The sequence below is a fragment of the Chamaea fasciata genome, unplaced genomic scaffold (genome assembly GCF_029207755.1).
Source record: "Chamaea fasciata isolate MVZ Bird 193981 ecotype frontalis unplaced genomic scaffold, bChaFas1.0.hap1 SCAF_1, whole genome shotgun sequence".
In the NCBI taxonomy this organism is placed as follows: Eukaryota; Metazoa; Chordata; class Aves; order Passeriformes; family Sylviidae; genus Chamaea; species Chamaea fasciata.
Window position 1 is genome coordinate 113,202,163 of NW_027094086.1, and position 18,730 is coordinate 113,220,892.

The 18,730-nt window shown below is 42.5% G+C and overlaps 1 protein-coding gene across 4 annotated transcripts in view; it reads right to left on the reverse strand.

Moving 5' to 3' along the window:
* Positions 1-16,560, reverse strand: part of RBMS3 (RNA binding motif single stranded interacting protein 3) — a 703,903-nt gene extending 687,343 nt beyond the window's left edge. For all 4 annotated transcript variants that reach the window (XM_066194111.1, XM_066194121.1, XM_066194132.1 and 1 more), the window contains exon 1: positions 16,295-16,560. In XM_066194111.1, the coding sequence (XP_066050208.1) occupies positions 16,295-16,474 (180 nt within the window). In that variant the 5' untranslated portion in view covers positions 16,475-16,560. The remainder of the gene's footprint in view (positions 1-16,294) is intronic.
* Between the last annotated feature and the right edge of the window lie 2,170 nt (positions 16,561-18,730).

An 18,730-nucleotide genomic window follows, 5' to 3' on the forward strand; every position in this document is an offset into this window, starting at 1 on the left:
ATAGCATTTCTTGCTCTGTAAAGCCAACACCTCAGTTGTCTGTAACCTTTTATCATCTCACTTCTGATTCATTTCCTCTCCAAGGTAAACAGTCCCAATCTTCTCAATCTTGTTCTATATGAAAGTTTTTTCTTGTCTGTTTAAAATCTGATTTATGTAAACAGTTAAAAACTTACTCTGTTAGCTTAGCTTGTATCTATAAATTAGCCATGCATATTAAATTTGTATTAGCTAGGTTTAACTGAATTAAGTGTATCCACACAGGATTTTTCACCAAATTCCTAAAGTCAGTTTAAAATTACACCTTTTGTTAAAGCAGAGCAAATGAAAGTGTAGTTAGGCCACAGCCAGTTTCTAATCCACAAAAAACTTCCAAGAAGAATTTAGACAGTACTTCAGGAAAGGGTATATTTCAGCAGACCCCTTAGAGAGTGTTATCTCCTTTATCCTGAAATTCATGAAGCCTCCACACATAGCAGGGAGTTACTCTTCTGAAATATTTTCCATCAGCAACACAGGGATTTGTTACAGAATTAACTTGACGTGTTTTACCTTGATAGCACCTCCATTTGTAGGAGACAGTTTATTGCCTAGGCAAGACAAAGTGCTATTAAACCACAGATTTTAATTCAGCTGCAAGTAAGCTGCCCTATCATACCTAGAACACAACAGCGATATAATGAAAACTGCTATAAAAATTAATTCTGAAAATATCAAATACAGTTATTGTTAAGTTTAAACAAAGGATATTTGCTAGTTCATTCCAAGATTTAGCTGCATTCAAAATCCAATGGAAACTGGCCTTTTACACATACAGACATACAGAGACATTTGCCTATGGAATAAAAATTTTAAATTATGGCTATTAAATGCATGGTATTTCTAAATGACAGCATTCATTGTTATCCTTGTAATAATACATTTGACAGAGGAAGAAAAGAGGAATTAATCGAAAACCTACAAATGGATTTTAATAAAAAAATACTTCCCAATAGAAGGCAACAACCTCCTTATCTACTAGGCCACAAGTGCTTGAGTATTTCTCAAGGAATTTAGATACACTATTTCACAATAGAAACTTACAGAAAGTTACAAAGAAGCAAATAATTCTAAAAATCAAATATACAGGCCACTGAATTGCAAAAAAGTAATTTCCCACATTAACATTTAGATGCATACAAATTTCAATGCAAATCAGACTTCACTTATTGTGTATTTTGCCTTATTTAGTGAAAAATGAAAAAGACAGAAGAACACCTAACCCCCTTCATTTTGCCTATTAAGTTGCTGCTGCCAGCAGGACCCTGGTGATGGCATTTCCATTGAGGCTAATCACAGAGAAGAAGTGTGCACATAAACACGAGAAAACTCATGCTCAGGTTAGAGAGAGCAGCCACCCGGCTTGTCCGTCACGTTCACCTGTATTCACACAATAATTGCTGTACTCTGGAAAGCAGACTAGACCCATCATGATCTCAGAACACTAGTTATCCCCTACTGAACCATTTTCAAAATTGGTAAATAATACAGATAAGTGTAAAAGGAGAGATTGTCAGACAATTCAGTTTTAGAGAACTCACTTTCACCGTATGTGGAGAATTGGCAAAAGCAGCTGAAATAGTCAGTCCTGGTCACTGCTACTGCTGCAGTCCTGGCAGAGATGGCCATTGCTCAGACTTCTTTGTGTCCATGCCATGTGTGTGTCCCCTTGACACTTCCCTGTAACCTTCATTCCTCTTTTCCCACAGGGAAACGTGCTGGCAGTCTCCTGCCCCCATCAGCCCCATGCTAGCAGGATGCGCTGGCTGGATGGGCAGAGCTGCTGTGGGAAAGGCTTACACAGAGCCCCTTTTTGCTTCAAAACGTCTTCCTGCCAGCTCACTTCTCCTGCCTAACTCCACTATCTATAGCTTTCAAATGCTTCCCCTTCATAATCACACCTCCTACTATTCTGAAGACTATTTTCTGGGAACGCTGAACATATTTGTTGGCTCACTGGCCCCTAGCACACTGACTGCTCATTCAATAGCATTCACACAAGACTGGAAAAGACTTGTCATCCTCTTACTATCTGGCACTCCGTTACTAGCTTACTACGGTTTCTCTCTCCAGTACAGGTCCAAACTGAATGTCAGACACAGGAAAATGCCAGCAAAAGCTCTGGTTCACAGTCAGGCACCAGCCACAGGATACAGTCCAAAACGAGATACACACTGGCACGTGACCATTATTAACACAAGGTTTGCCATGAGTAAAGCCCTTTGTCATTCTTTTTCTTTGACAGTGAGGACAGGGAAAATTAGGGTTATTACAGTATTTCCAATATCTGCTGGGTGATAACATCCTATAGCAGTAGTATTAGTCAACAACTCAGGCAGACATTAGGATAAACAGATTCGCCTGCTTCCGTAGCCAGGACTGTTCAGAAACAAATTCCCAAGGAGATCACACAACCTCCAGTGTAATTGTCTCCTGGTTGCCTAAATATTCAGACAGGGAAGAAAGGGATTAGGCCTGTAACTCTTCCTGCTCACTAGCCTGCCAAGCACATCCACCACCCAGCCTCATTCCTCCCACTGCCTGGCTCTGTGACTGACTGACTTCCCAGACTCTGCACAGCCACAGAAAACACACCTGGGGCATTTCTGATGGTGCCTAAATTGTCAGCTAAAATAATCACCTGGCTGTCACCAGGAGCAACACAGGTAGGGCAAAGGGGAGCAGCTCAATGCGCATGCTTTCCGTTGGCATGGTAAAGAACTAACATATGGTAATTCTAAGGGGGCTGACATGCTGCTGCAAATTATTAAAAGGCTGACACTCAGCTGAAAGAGCTGACTCTTGAAAGTTACTCCCTAGCACAAAAGAGAAAAAATGAAAGTGAAATGTGACTGAACTGTTGTCTCACATGCTCGTATTTTGTTGACAAATTTATTTCTAGGTATGAATTTGGCCCTCTCTTAGGAGTGTCACCATCAGCTGCTGATAAAAAAGCAACCTAACTCTATTACAGATGTGTTACTCTTCAAATTGATGCTCCAGCAGGAGCAAGAGGACAAAGAATTCCACTTATATAATCTGTTGTGCAGGCGAAGGCTACCCTACCAACTGCAACATTCGACATTGTTAAGCATTCCTTCTAAAAAAGACTACTTAGAATTTGAAACATTGTATTATAATGAAATACCTCTTTAAATATATCAACCTTGGAAAATGCAAGTTAGCCAACAGTTTTCACTTCAAAATATATTTCCTTCTTAAGGTGCTTCAAACCACTGTTCAGTTATTACACTAACACTTTATATCAACTATCTATTACCAAAAATAGATTCAGATTAGGTATCAGATCCCCAGCACACTGGTGTTCCTGAGCTCTAAGATTGTTTTTGATATGGTAGGGTCTGCAATATTACACTGTTGAAATATTATACTTAGTGCTACATGAACATGTAAGTGTACAAGTTTTGTTGTAGTAGCACTGTTTAATTACAAAAATAAAATGGTGCTTCTCACTCAAACCTCAGAATTCCAAGATCTGATCATGCAGGTATGCAAGACTGTGGTTTTACTTATAGTTGTGTTCACTTTAGACAATTGTCAGGTAATTTGTATCAACTTCTGGAGTTTGAGAGCATCTGAAAACTCTCTGTAGATGCCATTTCATTTGAAAAAGCATCAAAGCATTTTCCAGCACAGAATCATACAGGAACAACATAGAAGATTTACAGCATTCTCCTGCTCCAAGAAAGGATAATTCCTAATCCCAAACAAAATCTCATCAAGGCACTTTCTAGAGGGTTTTGTGTGGAACAGAGTAAGATTTGGACTATGCACATTCAGTAAAATTGTTATTTTAGTAAACTTCAAACCTTCAGATTTATTTGAAAATGAGACCTGTCCATGTTCCTTCCTTTTTCTTCAAATGTGGAAATTACTCCCAAAATTTTACTGCTCAAAACAATTCTCTTACTGCTCTGAAAAACAGAAGTGAGTTTCAATTTCCCACTGATACTAAAGAATGTCATTCTCCTAAGTGTGTAAAGGTAAGAATTCTGTAATGAAAGCTGTTAGAGAAGTGACAATGAACATCTGACCCCATCTGAACCAGCTAATACACCTTCCTCTAGATTATTTTTTGACAATCTGTACCTCTCCACTTCATCCTGCATAGTTTCTACTCGGAACAAGTTTTACTTGGTCATAAATCATTTTAAGCCAGTAAAATATAACATGCCTGTGAAAAACGTGGTGAAATTCCTTTGCTAGTAGCACACAGAATTTGTCTTTAGCCTACTATGAAGTCAAATATTAGATCTCAGCTTTAAAGATGTTGTTAGAATACTAGAAGCACTTTTCCAAACCCTGCGCTTTTTAAATTTCATCATTTACTAGTCCTTTTGATCCTCACACATCTGGGCTGATGCTAAAATGCTGTCAGAGAGGTACAGTAATACTCATGGCAAGGGCGTGGTCTCAGTTTTCTGTTGCTGAGCCCACAGGAGCACTGCCAGCACACCCTGGCACTGGTTTGGAAGGAGATCAGAAGAAAGGATAGTAACAGACTACAGGTGTGAGAGGTAAGACTTTGTCCCTCTCTCTGGCCAGTATTGCATTGGCATCCAGCACCAGCTGCACAAACGGAGTACTGGAATAGTATTTTACCTATGGAGAATGTGCCTCCAGATCCTACAGATCAAGCAGTGACCTGCCATACAAGCAGGTCCCATTCCCACATTCTTGCTAACTGAGGGAAAAAGATGAACTGCCTGTTCTTCTTTTCCGTAACTTAGCCTTTAAAATTTATCACTAAATCCCATTGTTGCATTTATGCATTTTACGTTGGTTTGACTTTTACACATGAGTTTTATTATTTTTGCCTCACTGCTGTATATATGCTTCTCCCCCATTATTTTATGCACCACAATAACATAACAAGTGTTGGTTGGAATAAGAACTCAATATTTTCTGCCTTTACTCTGCACAACACATACACTTCTGTTTGTGCACAGAGTAGCTTGGGGCACAGTGCGTTTCTGTACTTTTCATTTGGTAGCTCACCTTTTAAATTCTCTGCAGTGATTTCCACACCATGTTTCAGAGTCCCTGACCCTGGCTGCTGAACTTCTGTACTTCTCACAGTGTTCTGGGTAGCTGTAACAGTCTCTGCCACAGACGTACGACAAAACAAGGACCACACTGCACGCTGAGACTATTGATACCACAGAACTGTGTGTCAACAGGTGTAACTGCTCTGACCTGTGTCTCAAAAATGGCAAAAAGTTCTACCTATGACAGATTCATCTATAATTTTCCTTTGTGTAGGTGAGGAACAAGACATCTCTATGAGCAAATAAAAGACTAATGCTTCAGGCCCCTGTTAACCATTGTGTCACTGTGTCTTCCTGCTCCTAGTTTTCAATATCACACAGTACATAATACATAAGCACTTGTTATCTATGGTTTTCTGACTTTCCTATCTAGCCTCTTCCAGTTACTACCATCAGATGTGGATGCATGACGTGTCACGATATGATCATAAGTAACAAGCACAGTCACTTGTGAAATGCAGACTGATGTTGCAGAATGACGCCTTTCCACAGGCTTTGCTTCAATCTGCAGACAAATGTGGCCAGTATGGGTAGTTCTGGCTACTGGGAATAAAGCCACAGTCAACACGATAGTGTGACCAAACAGATAACCTGCTGTGAGGAGCTAAGTCTGACTCTAAAACAGCAGCAGTTAAGTACAAGTGCGACTGCATCATTTTAACAGTTAGGAAGACCTCAGTAACTGTTCTGTGTGCAGCAGCATGCAAAAGCATATGACTGTGAAACACTGCCTAAAGAGAGAAAGTTGTTGAATCTTACCAAGAGGCAGAACATGCAGAGCAGAGAGCAGACCAGAGAGCTCAGAGCCTTTTTCCTGCCCTGAGCAGCGTTTCCCAGCACACGATGATCCCAGTTTTGATGCTGATCTGGGTGATTATCTCATGACAGTCCTGTGGTGTAACCCTTCTTATAAAGATTCCCTGAGACACATTGAACTTGATCACCTCTGATGCTCTAACCTCCACATGGCCTCTCTCTGAATGGATCCATCAATTATTTATCTTCTGCACAGGGTGTGTCCTCTTGACGAGTTCAAGAAATGGCACCTTTGGATCCCATTTTAATGTCTAATAGAACTATGCTTTGGATAAGACCACAACAGCACGTGACACTGCATTAGCCACCTCCCTAGTGTGGGAGGCAGATGAAGTCTGACTCTTTGTTGCTGCCTTGCTCCTCTTGGTCTCTTGAAAATCTTGCATGGCTTTCCTTCCCTCTAAGCTTGCTGCTTCCCCCTTCTCCCTTTGGAAACTATTCATGGCCTCCTCCAAACTTAAATGTTCTCTGTTTAAGCAAAAATTTCCTCAAGCGTACAACAGGCACCCTTTAACTACGTGCACTGAAGAGACTACAGAACATGTGTGGATGTCTGTCTTTGAGGCCACGCCAGCAACCTCACCATTTCCCTGCATCCATCTTTAACAGCCATCTGATAATGATGTGTCAATTCCTGTGCCACATCATGTATGCAGGGATGTAGATGATAATGTGGATGATGGCTGGTCCGCTTAAGGAAAAAGTCATTTTATCACTTGGAAATTTCAGCATGTCCCTGACACAGAAAGGTTGAAACATGCTTCCAGTTATAAATTAGTTCATATAGAAGCACTCTAAAAATGGACTGATCTTCCCTAAACCACTTACTAGATCAGGGAAAATTTAGTTTAAGAGCACATCCTATGATAGTCATGGGAGAAATAAGACAGGACAAAAAATGGGGATTACTTAAGTTCCAAGATCTTTGGGGAGATCCTTTTTAGCCTGTCATATCTCAACCCAAACCAACCTAAATATTATTGTATCTGTTTCCTTTGGCAATGACTTGCTGTTGCCTTTTATTAGATATGAAACAATAGGTGGCAGAGAGTAAGCCAATTAATTATTAAAAGTGGTTTCTACATACTTTGAAAGTCTGCATGTCCTCGAAGCACACTCAATAAAGTTAACAAGGCTAACCAGGGCACTGTATAATGTCTGTGAAGCCTCAGAAGGCGTTCTGCAAACGCTGTGGAATTCTACTGTGTGCCTCCTTAACTCCACATGGACCCAGTGCACACTTCATAAAGCTCTTTTGCCTCAAAACACAAACCTTAAAAACTTCTCTCTTCTAGCCCTACTCAAAAGTTGCTGCTTCCAATTAGCTTTCCAGCTACTCCCTCTCTTGCCCCTCCACATCACTCCCTCTCACTCTTAATTTACCTGAAGAGTGTAAGTTTTTCACAACCTATCCCCACACAGCATGCCCACCTGCCCATCTCTGAGGACTTGTAGTTGTCCTTCCCATGTCATGTCTAATTGACACAGTAACTACCTCAAGGCAATAAAGCACTTTTTTTGAATCCACAGAAAAGCACAATGTCTATTTATTTACACTACACTGAATACAAAATTGCTAATACATACAATAGCCATAAAAATTATCTTTAGTAGATAGTAGTCCTTTAACGCCCTTTCTAGGAAGCCCTTGAGTATGTTCATTTGGATCCAAAACCAGATTTTCTGCTATGGCCTCCTAAAAATCAGTACAGACTCAGTAATAACCTCAGTGATAAAATCATCACTAGGTAATAGCAAAAAAGAGATGTCAGTGGTGCTTAAGGCACTTGTTGAAATCAATTAACACAGACTGTGCTGATGGAACAGGCATGGCTTCCACAGTATTTTAATTTCATTCTCCAATCAATTATCAGAATCCTTTGCAGATGGTCTAGAACTTAAGGGGGGAATATTACCTTTATTTTCCCTGCACTTGCTGATCACATTATCACTTTGAATAACTTGTGTTAAATGGCTTTCTGGAGACAATAAACTCTAACCATAGGACAAGGTGTTCCACGGAATGAACTCCAAAGCCCAGGAACACTAAGTGCATTAACAAAGCTTTGTGGCTTGGGTCTGCAATTTTTGTTCACCCAACACTTGCTTTTCAGCCAAGGAAACTATTCCTATTCTGAAACAAGATTGGTCTTCATATAATATATAATGAAAATAACAGCTGTATTTAAACACATGGAAGAAGTCATTAGGCATGGAAGAATTGCTCTTTTTCTAGTAGATCATGGCTGACTAACAAATTTTATACATGACTGGCCTTGTCCATACTATGAGCCAAATGTTGTCTTGTTTTATCCCAGTTAAGATGCAGTGGTTACTAGAGTTCCTGAAACAATAAATACTGCCCCTATATCTCAGAATGCAATGTGGGGAATTGAAATAAACCAGAAATTTTTGTTATAGGTGGAAGAGAATTTCAGAGCCACACAGAAAGGATGACAGTAAGGAAGGAAAGGAACTACTGTAGAATACTAACACCTGCACTGCCTTTCACATCCATTTTTTTTTCTTCTACACATTTAAACATCACACTAAAACCTGATCTGATCCCTACTTTTATGGAAACTATTATCAGTGGTCCTGTTGTTACTTTTCCCATTTGCAGCTGTAGTCCCATTTTCTTTACTATTTGGGTATTTTCAGAGACAAGATGCTAGAAAACAATAACTCTACTGAGACTCCGCAACTTTTTATACCACTGCCGGACAAGTACTACTGGCAGCTAGTCAGTACAAAAATCCACCTAGTGCAAGGTGCTGGGAAATAATCCCAGTCACTATATGAGCAGCATGGCTACAGCCAGGCAGAGAACAACAAAATATGGAACCAAATAAAAACTGAACCACTACACACATCAGTAACTGTACGTCTCTCTTAGCTCAGGCAATTAAGTAAACTGAAACCTCAGTCTAGTAAAAATTGCTGTGCTGTAAGGATTCAGCACAACACAGTAAGTTTTTACCACAGATAGAGATGGTCTAAAAACACTGCGAGCATCAAGGAAAACACTGGGAATAGCATGCAACAACATGGGTATTGTTCGTCTCTAGCTTCATTGATTATCCATTGTTTGAAGCCTCAGATTTGTTACAAGCTGGCACTCAGCTCTTGGCCAGGAGCTCCTGTGAATACTGGGCTTTTGAGAACAAGCTCTACTTAAGTGGGAAGGATATGCCATGCGCTGGCCAAGCTCTGAGCTGTCATATACAGTCCTGAATAGGACTGCTTTCCAGTCTCGGCACATAGGCATGAACACATACCACTACATCTGAGTCAAGGCAATGTCCCAACTGCTCAAGAGGAAGTAACAAAGCCCTTTTCAGTGCTGTGTCTTCCTCCAAGTAGGAATCCTCACAACCCTTCTGCAGCCAAGACAAAATTGCCGTTAGCCAGAGAGTCAGTTCTGTGTCTTCTGCGTTCAAAACTTGTGGTTGTGTTGCCGATGATTCAAGAGCATTGTTCAGCTCCCACCCATGATGTTCATTGTTTATGTCCCTGGATTTGTTACCTAATCAACTACATATGCACTTAATTTCACTTTGTATTAACTCTAAGCAGTTTGTATTAACTCTAAGCATTATTTACTTTTCATGAAATCTTTCTATTACAATGAATGTTTATGTTTACCCCAGGAACTAGTCAGAGTGTGATCACCTTTTCAAGCTTCATCCACTTATTGATCAGTTGGATAAAAAATTTAAACAGCTGTAAGACTGGTAGATTTCACCAAAACATTTCTCATACAATTTATTTGAGAGGACAACTATTTTAAATAGCATATTCTTCTTTCAGAAATCTCAGTATTGGTTAAAATTTTGAAGAATCATTCATATGCACTGCCATGTGTGTTGTTTTAACAGATACAGGCAAATCACACAAGTCAATTCCTCACTCTCCAACTTCATGCTTTAACATAAAACCCACAATCTCCACATTCCGGATTCTGGGATGCAGTTAATTTTCTTCTCAGTGTATGGTACAGTGCTGTGTTTTGTATTTAGTAAAAGAATAATGTTGTCCTACTGTTGACATCTACCTAAGGTAAGATTTTTTTCCCATATCATAGAATCATAGAATCTTATTGCAGTTTGTGTTGGAAGGGGCCTTAAAAACCATGTCGTTCCAAACCCCTTGCCATGGATAGGGACACTTTCCACTATACTGGGTTGCTTAAAACCTCACCCAGCCAGGCATGGGGCATCCACTTCAACTCCTCTGGGCAACCTCTTCCAGGTGCCTCACCACCCACACAGTAAAGAATTTATTCTTAATGCCTAAGTAAGAATTATCTCTTCCAGTTTAAAGCCTTCCCCCTTGTCCTATCATTCCATGCCCTTGTCCCTCTCCAGCTCTCCTGTAGGCCCCCTTTACATACTGGAAGGCTGCTGTAGGGTCTCCAGAGTTTTCTCTTCTCCAGACTGAACAGCCCCAGCTCCCTCAGCCTGTCTCCATCAGAGAGGTGCTCCAGCCCTCTGATCATCTTCGTAGCCTCTTCTGGACCCAGTCCAGCAACTCCACGTCCTCCTTATGCTGGGGTACCAGAGGAGGATGCAGTGCTCCAGTTGGGGTGCACAAGAGTGGAGCAGAGGGGGAGAATCACCTCCCTTGACCTGCCGGTCCTGCAGTAAAAGGAATTCCCAGAATACGAGACAAAAAGTAATTTTGGAGATATGAAAATGATGAGGTCTGGTTCCCAATATCTTGTCTCCTTTTGGATTCTCTGATGAACATGAGTTTGTTATTCTTGCCTTCAGATATTAACAGTTTCTCTCTTTCTCTCTCTTCTTTGCTTCTGCTTAATTTTGTAACAGAGGCACAATCCTAGGTTCATCTAAGGATTCATTCTCTCACTAGAAGAGAAGAGTGAGGCAGAGTACATGAAATGCATCAAAATGCAGAAGTAGACTTGCCTGCAAAGCAAGGCTTTCAGTTCATAGTGAATTTCCTTTTTTTGATTTGCTTTTTATCTGAATTTTTTACTTAGTCTCCTCAAAGCAGATGGCTCTTGGGTCTTGCTCATCGAAACAGGTTAATGACAAGATTAATAGCTTTGCTGCCCACATCAGCAATACAAAGGACTAAAACCTCCCTTCTAGAGGCACCTGCCAGGCACTCTGGTTTTGGGCAGCCATTCCAGGAACACGTGTCCAGGAGTCTCCCCATACTGTCATGAGTTAGCTTGCCCCAGAGCTGTGATCTGGAAATGCGCAAGACAAATATCTGAATATGAGTGACTCAGAATGTCCTGGGTCTGTGGCTTTGGGTCAGGCTCACCACCCAGGCAGCTACCAGGCTCTGGGAACTCTGAAAAAACAGGATGCCGACTTTTTTTCAGACCATTTCATCAGGAAGAACCAGAACTATGCAAATCATTACCAATATCATGATGGCCCCCAGCACAAACAGGAACAGCTTAAAAGTGAAGAACAAGTTCTTAAGAGTGGATCTGAAAAAGACAGAGTTGACGTTGCTGGGTTGGGGAATGATTTCTGGAATCTTAGCAATGACTTAGACAAAGACACATTATTCTCCAGCTCTGTCCTCACTTTAAGCATACACTTGAATTTCAGTCTGACATCAAACTCTCAGAACAGCAACAGCCACAAGAATAATTTTCTGCCATGTCTGTGTAGTGAAGAATTTGTCTATCTATGCAGACAATGGCCTGACCTTGACTATTCATGCCTGCATTACATCTTGGCAGAACCACAGCCCATGATACACTTGGCACAAAGCCTTCAGTACTTGGAAACTCCAACTAATTCAAGGTGCATTTTACACCATTATCAGGAGAAGCTGCTACCATCAGCAACCAGTAGTGCTATCTATTTCTGCTTTCTTCATCCCACACACCCCATACCAGCTCCTCATATCCATTACTGATTTCAGTTTCAGCTTTTGGTTCTTAACTGCTCATTGCTCAATGGGATGGGTCCAGATTATCTGGCAAAAGAAAACTCAATCAAATCTCCAGGAAACAAGACAGTGGTTGACAACTCCTCTTCTGCTCATAATGGAACTGCCTAAGGTAAGATAAGCACATCTGATCTGAGACTGGAGTGAACTACCCCCTGAAAAAATCCCCACCATCTGCTTCAAGCATAAACTGCATTTCTTAAGCCTTCTCTCTCTAAATGTAAATATATAGTAATATTTGGCTTTCCAAATCAAAGAAAACTAAATATATAAGAGAAACTATAAAAAAGGAATTCCCCTGAAGTCTTCCACTATTTCTGACCTACTGCTTGTGGAGGACGAGTGAACAAGCACTGTATAGTTGATAGCACTATTCTTGTAAATACCCTAGCAGAAGGCTTTCAGAGACTGCTGATCAGATCGTGTGTACAGCAGAACAGAATCCCCAAGTTAATATTAAGTGCCTTTGCCCAAAGCACGCAGCTTTTCCCCTCTAGAAGCTCACACTTGGGTGCCATTATCAAACAGTGCTATCACAGGTGAGCATCCTGAGAAGTAACGTACAAAAAAGCCCACAAAACACCTCAGAACTCTTGCATCAAACACTGGCAAATTGGTTGTGAATCAGAATACAATGTACCCAGCTCACATAAGCCTGGCTTTGCTATAACCTCGGTGTGCTCTTTTCCATGTAAATACACAGGCAGTTCTTCACTTTGGAGCTATTTCACAGACGGTTTTACATCTGGAATGTAAGTACAAAGTGAAAGCTTTGCGTGTGTTTGTAGATCATTTGTGCTAAATGATTTGTGCGTACCAGAGAGATGCCAAAGTCCTCCTCAGCATGAAACGTTACATTACCAAACCCATACCTCAGACCAACTTCTGGAGAACTTGGGGGCTTTGGAAAATGGCAGCACTGTAATAGACTGGCTGTAGCTGAGGGCTTGAAAGTCCTAACACAGGGCTCAGGGTACCACCTCTGGGAAAACTCTACCCATCCTGACCTGCGAGCTGTGATAAACCTCACCCATAGTCACCAGTCTGCAAAGGAATTGCAAAGCTGCCTTCTACTCCCTAAGTGCTCTGTATGCTGATCCTTGTAAAGATACAATCATTCCAAGATAAGCTGGAAAGAATCCTTGGTACAATTTAGGGGCCTGGATGTCTCGGCACCAAGTCACGGAGTGGCAAGATGGCGTGACAATCCACCCACACAACCTGTCACAGGCATCAGCTGCACCTCCAGCCAGGAATGAACAGCCAGGATTGCAGGTTGTTCTCTCCCCCAGTCACTCATTCACTCTGCCATACTGGAGAATGTCAACATGCTTCTGTATATAGGATTAGACCTATATGCTTTAAACTAAAATAACAGAAAACATTGTAGGAGTGCTGGAAAATATTTTCTGATGTGTTTTGCTTTAAGAAAACAAAAGAGTATCCATATAGAGTCAGCCTATTAGCTTTCTAAATCTTGCACTCTACTATTTGTGCTTCATTTTCTCCCACCCAAATAGCAACAAGGCTTTAAAGCACCAAGTACTGTATACTTAATAAATTATAAAGTCAATCTTCATAATTTCTATTCTCACACATCAGTCAGAGATGGTTTCAACAGAAAGATATATGAGAAGTAAGCTAGGTCTTCCTCCAAAAAAACACTTAAGCATACACTTTGGCATGTCAGCATCCCAGCTGAAGACAGTGGGATATATTTCAAGTTATACACGTTTCAAAATTTTATTGAAGCTCAACGACAAATAAAAAACCCTAATATACAGCAGGCAAAAAAACCTTCAACATCCATATAAGTGAGACTATGGTAGTCTCTTCAACTGAAACTCCACAGACCTAGGAAAATGCTTGCTTTGGTTAATTCAGCAATGTTCCTTTTGGAGGTGGTGACAAAAAATACTTTTATTAGCACATAAATTGGACCCAGCTCCGTTTAGATGGAAGTAAAGGTCTTTTTAAGTCCACTGGAAACGAAGCTTAATGATTAAATATAAGATTTTTTGATAACTGAAGCATGATCCCAAAAAGCAAATCTGACAGTGAAATCATGAGACATTGCAAGATCTTAACATTTAGTTAAGTCATAATTATACATTGTCAGGAATCCAGGTTCTAATGCCCTTTACAATTTCCACATAGAGTGCTTACACTTCCAGGATGTTTCAGTGTGCCTAGGAAGTTTACAGAAGGGCCAAAAGAACAATGGTACAGATATTTCAATCAATTTAGAAAGTTCTTAGACAATGTTTCCAGAAATGCTTGAGTTTGGTTTTGTAGCTGACTTGGTACTATCGCTGTGATGGGTTTTCCTCTTCTCATCACATTTCTGTTGCCAGTACTTTACCAGATATCTGAAATAGTTCTGCACTAATAAGAAGTACTGGTTGTCCTGGGACAGCATCCAGAAAAGATACATACATTTAGGGAGCTTTGAAATATCACAGCACATCCCAAAAATACAAGCTAGTCATTGCAACAACCTTGGCAATGGCAAACTTGGAAAAGCTAATAGTGGAATTAAAAAAAGAGGAATATATCACAGTACTTCAGCATGGCTATAGATAGAACAAAAAAACAAGAAATAAAAAAAAAGGTAGTACTTTTGTTTCCATGTCCAGAAAATGCTGGCAGATACAGAATAAAATTGTGCAATCCTGAGACATCTAAACATATTAATTAGCCACACCACAGAGAATCAGGCCTTCTTTGGTGTTCATTCACCTTGAGTCACACCTTCTTTGCCTTCCCCATGTCCATGATTGGTAAAACATTAGACAGACTCTGTGGCACATCAGAAAGTAATTATTGAGCATGGAATTCTGCTGATGGCAGCATTTTAAAATTCTTGAGGCAGTGGCAAAATGAAGTCACATGTAAATGGTAGTCTTGGCTCTACATTTTGATTATTTTGAAATAAAATAATTTTAAGTTTAGTAAGTAGCACAGTGCAAGGGAAGGGATCCTAGAAACAATCACACACACACACACACACACACAAAACATTCAGCTAGGTACAGTAACATGTAGTCACGACAGAATTAAATATTCATAAACTCAAAGGAGATGAAATTCTGCGTTCATCTATCACAATATGTAAACCACCAGTTACCGTTTTAAAAATAAAGCCCTTGCATCCACCCTCTGAAACTGTACAGGCCCTGTTTAAATGATCCAGCGTCAATACCCTCTTTTAATTAAAACAATAGCACAGATTTTACAGAACAGTAACAAACCTAAAAGTGTGGGAGGCAAATGCTGAAAACTCGGAATCTACATTTAAAATACAGTTTTTAAAAAATACCTTGTCTTTCTCACGACAACTGGAGCTCTAGTCATGCAAATATGTGGTGTGACACAGTTGTTGCATTGATTTATTGCATTGCTCGCTTACATTCCTTCATTCTGTTACTGTTCTCTTACACATTTGTAACAAAACCAAACTATAGTAAAACTAGTTGAAGAAACACGGCTCAAATCCAGTACATGCCAACATTTCTTTTTTTACATTACTCTAGGATTGTAATCTGTTTGAGGGTATCTGTGCATTCAGAGAATTACTCGGATTTCAATAAAACAGAAACGGATGTGTTTTACAGTCTAGCACACACGGATCACACCTTGCAACCATCACCGAATTACGATGAAACTTACACATATATCAGTCTCTGCCTGTCACAAACCTACGGACACAGAAGAATTCATCGGCTTCAGTTTAGCAAACCCATGTCGAGAAAAATGAATGGAAATGAAGACAGTGCCCACAGACAAAAGCACTGATCAATGCACTCCGCTGACATTATCTTAATGGCAACCTTTTTCCATCCCATCCTCCCTACTTTCTGATTCTCCCAGCAGCAGACACATCCGCACCAAAGGGTGCGATCTGACCCATTTCTCGCTCAACTCCGTCACCCGCATGTTCTCACTCGGCAGCGAGCAGCCGTCCCCCGGTCCGCAATGACACAGCAGGGCTGGAGGGACACAGCGCCCGGGCTCCTTCCCCCAAGTGACTCGCCCCTCGCCGCCGGCTGCCAGTCGAGGCGAGGAGCGGGGAGGGAAGGGAAGGGGAGCGGCGGCCCCGCCGGCCGCGGCCCCTCGAAGTGAGGTTAAACTTTGGCGGCGGCACCTGGGCCGCTCCCGCCGGGCGGGCGGAACAATGCCCGGCGCCCCGGGCCCGGCGGCGGCGGCTCCGCGCTCCCCTCCCCGCCCCGCCGCCCCCGTGTCCTCAGACAACCTCCGCCGCCGGCCCCCCGCCTCCCGCCGCCGCGCTGACAAAGGGCGGCGCGGGGCTGCCCGCGCCCGGGGCCGGCGGGGAGCGGGAGCGGGAGCGGCCCCGCCCGCCCCGCCGAGCGCGGCCCCGGGCAGCCGGCCCCTCCGGCGGGCGCGGCGCCGGCCGGCCGGCGGCGGAGCGGACCTACCTTTTTGTCCTCTTTCTCACTGCCGTGCCTCCGCTCCGGGTGGCCGCTGTCGGCGGCGGGGGCCGGCTCCGCGGGCTGCCCATCGCGGTGGTGCGGGCGCTGGTGCGGGCAGCCGCCAGACCCCGCCGCCGGGGGGATGGGCTCCGGGCACGGAGAAACTCCCTTAACATCCATCTCCATCTTCCAGTTCACTGTATTGCGAGACAAAAGCAGGCAAACACTTTCCACCACCCCGCGTCTTTCTTCTGTTTTCCTTTCTCCCTCTTTTCTTTTTTCCTTCCTTCTTTCTTTCTTTCTTTCTCTCTCTCTCTCTTTTTTTTTTCCTCCTTCCTCCCTTCCTTCCTTTTCCCCCCTCAGGAGGCCGTGACACGCATGGCTCTGGCCGCGGCTGCTGCACCGATCCGGCGGCTGCAATTCTCCCTTAGATCCTCAAGACTTTTGTATCCAGCGTGCGTGTGTAAGAGTGACTGTGTGTGTGTGTGTGTGCGTGTGTGTGTGTGCGTGTCCTTGGCACGGCGGCCTTCAATCGCCCCGAAACAGCAAACGCTAACTAAGCAGATCTCTCGCCACGAAGATCAACTCCCGGCCCCAACCTAATTGTGGTGGTTATTTACTTTACGCTATCTGTGTCCCAGGCCCGGACAAGCCCTCCCGGCTGCAGCCCTTTGAACAAAGTTAACTGGAGGGAGCCGAGCCCGGGGAGGGGGTGGGGGCGAGGGGAAACCACCGGGGTTTAACACGGGGGAAGTGACAATAACCCGGTAATGTCAAGTAAAAGTTAAACCTCCCCCTTCCTCCCCTCCCCCTCCCCTCTCCACAGCCCAGGCAAGCGCAATACAGCAAAGCAAAACAAGCGATTTCAGACCTGTGCAAGGTGCTGGTGGCGAGAAGAGACGAGCATTTACCCGATTGTTGCTTTTATTTTATTTTCCCCTCGCCTCTCCCCCCAGCACCACCCGCTATTGCAAATGTGGGCTCCTTGATGTTAATCTCCTCTCAGCGGTCTGAGTCTATGCGTGTGACTGGAGCTCCCTCTCTCTCAGGCTGCCAGCGCCACGCAGCACTGCACAAGGAGAACTGAAGTAAGGAGAAAAACAAGAACAAATCCAGGCTGGAAATCTAAATCAGTGCTAGCCACTGGCTCTCCGATTTTATCAACACAGATAGAAGAAAAGAAAAAGAAAAAAAATCGCGTATCAGCTGCTAAATCAGTTGTGACCGCAGTGCACTCTCAACTGTTTTATTCTTTGTGTTATCTTCTTTCTCAGACTGAAGTCAGATATGATAGGGAAAAATGCAATCTCATTAAGAGTGGTTTATACCAAAACAAGAATTTCCTTAGTGGTGCCAGAGCCAAGCCAACTCTTCAGCTATTCCCCTTTTCATTACAAAGAGATGAATGGTGAGCACAGACCTGGTCGTTCTTAAATCAGGACACCATCAGGTGACCAGTCGGGACTTCTAAATATAACACCACATTGTCCTGAGGAGCAGATGCTCTGGAAGTTAACTGGAAACATCTCTTAAGAGCCTGCAGTGAAAAGATCTGATCTATACATAATCTGGCTGATGCATGTACTGACCTCTCCAATAGCAACTACCCGCTCTGCAGAGATACCAGGCCACATCCGCAGAAGCTGGTCTGTTTTACACCAAGAGGGAACCTGTCCCAGGATATTTTGGGAAGCAGGTGACTATCAGGTACTTCATGACACCCTTTTATTCCTGGCCTTGGGTTGTGTTATCCCCAAAAGTATTGTTACTGTGGGAACCTGAACAGTTCTTTTTGCTACAATGTATTCAGATGAAGGGCAAGAGTTAATCTTGCAATGGAGAAAAAAAGTCTTTGTCACACCCAAGCTGTATTTTTAAAATACACATCTCTAAAAATCCTTTTGTATTATTCTCAAAGCACATCAAGTATTTACAGTCCCTGCTGTTTTCTCAGATTGGTGCAAATGAGGAGCCTTTCTATTGAAATTACCAGCATAAATGTTTAAAATTGAGGTAAATAATTAGTCAAGCCATATCTATTAACTTTTATAATCAAATACTTCAGACAACTTACAATCATCCCTTTGCAATCATTGCAATAGACTTTATTGGAAGACGACGTTTTAGGGTAGAAAGCCTTAAACCTTCTGGACACTTAAGCAAAAAGCAGTAGTAACTACAGACAGGCACTTGGAGGGGAGGGTTGCACAGCCACAATGGCTGTGGGACAAGTACCAAGGTGGACTTGATGGCAGAATTGCCCAGAACGAAGCAGTGAGCCCACACAGCTGATAAGCCATCCCACTGTCTGTCCACCTGCACAGTCACCCCTTCCTTCCACAGAGAAGAAGACATGCAAGGAACAAACTTCTGTCCTCTAGAGCTTTTCAGTCAAAGCACTCCCAGTATCACAGGTTGGAAAATGGCAAAATAAAAGTGAAA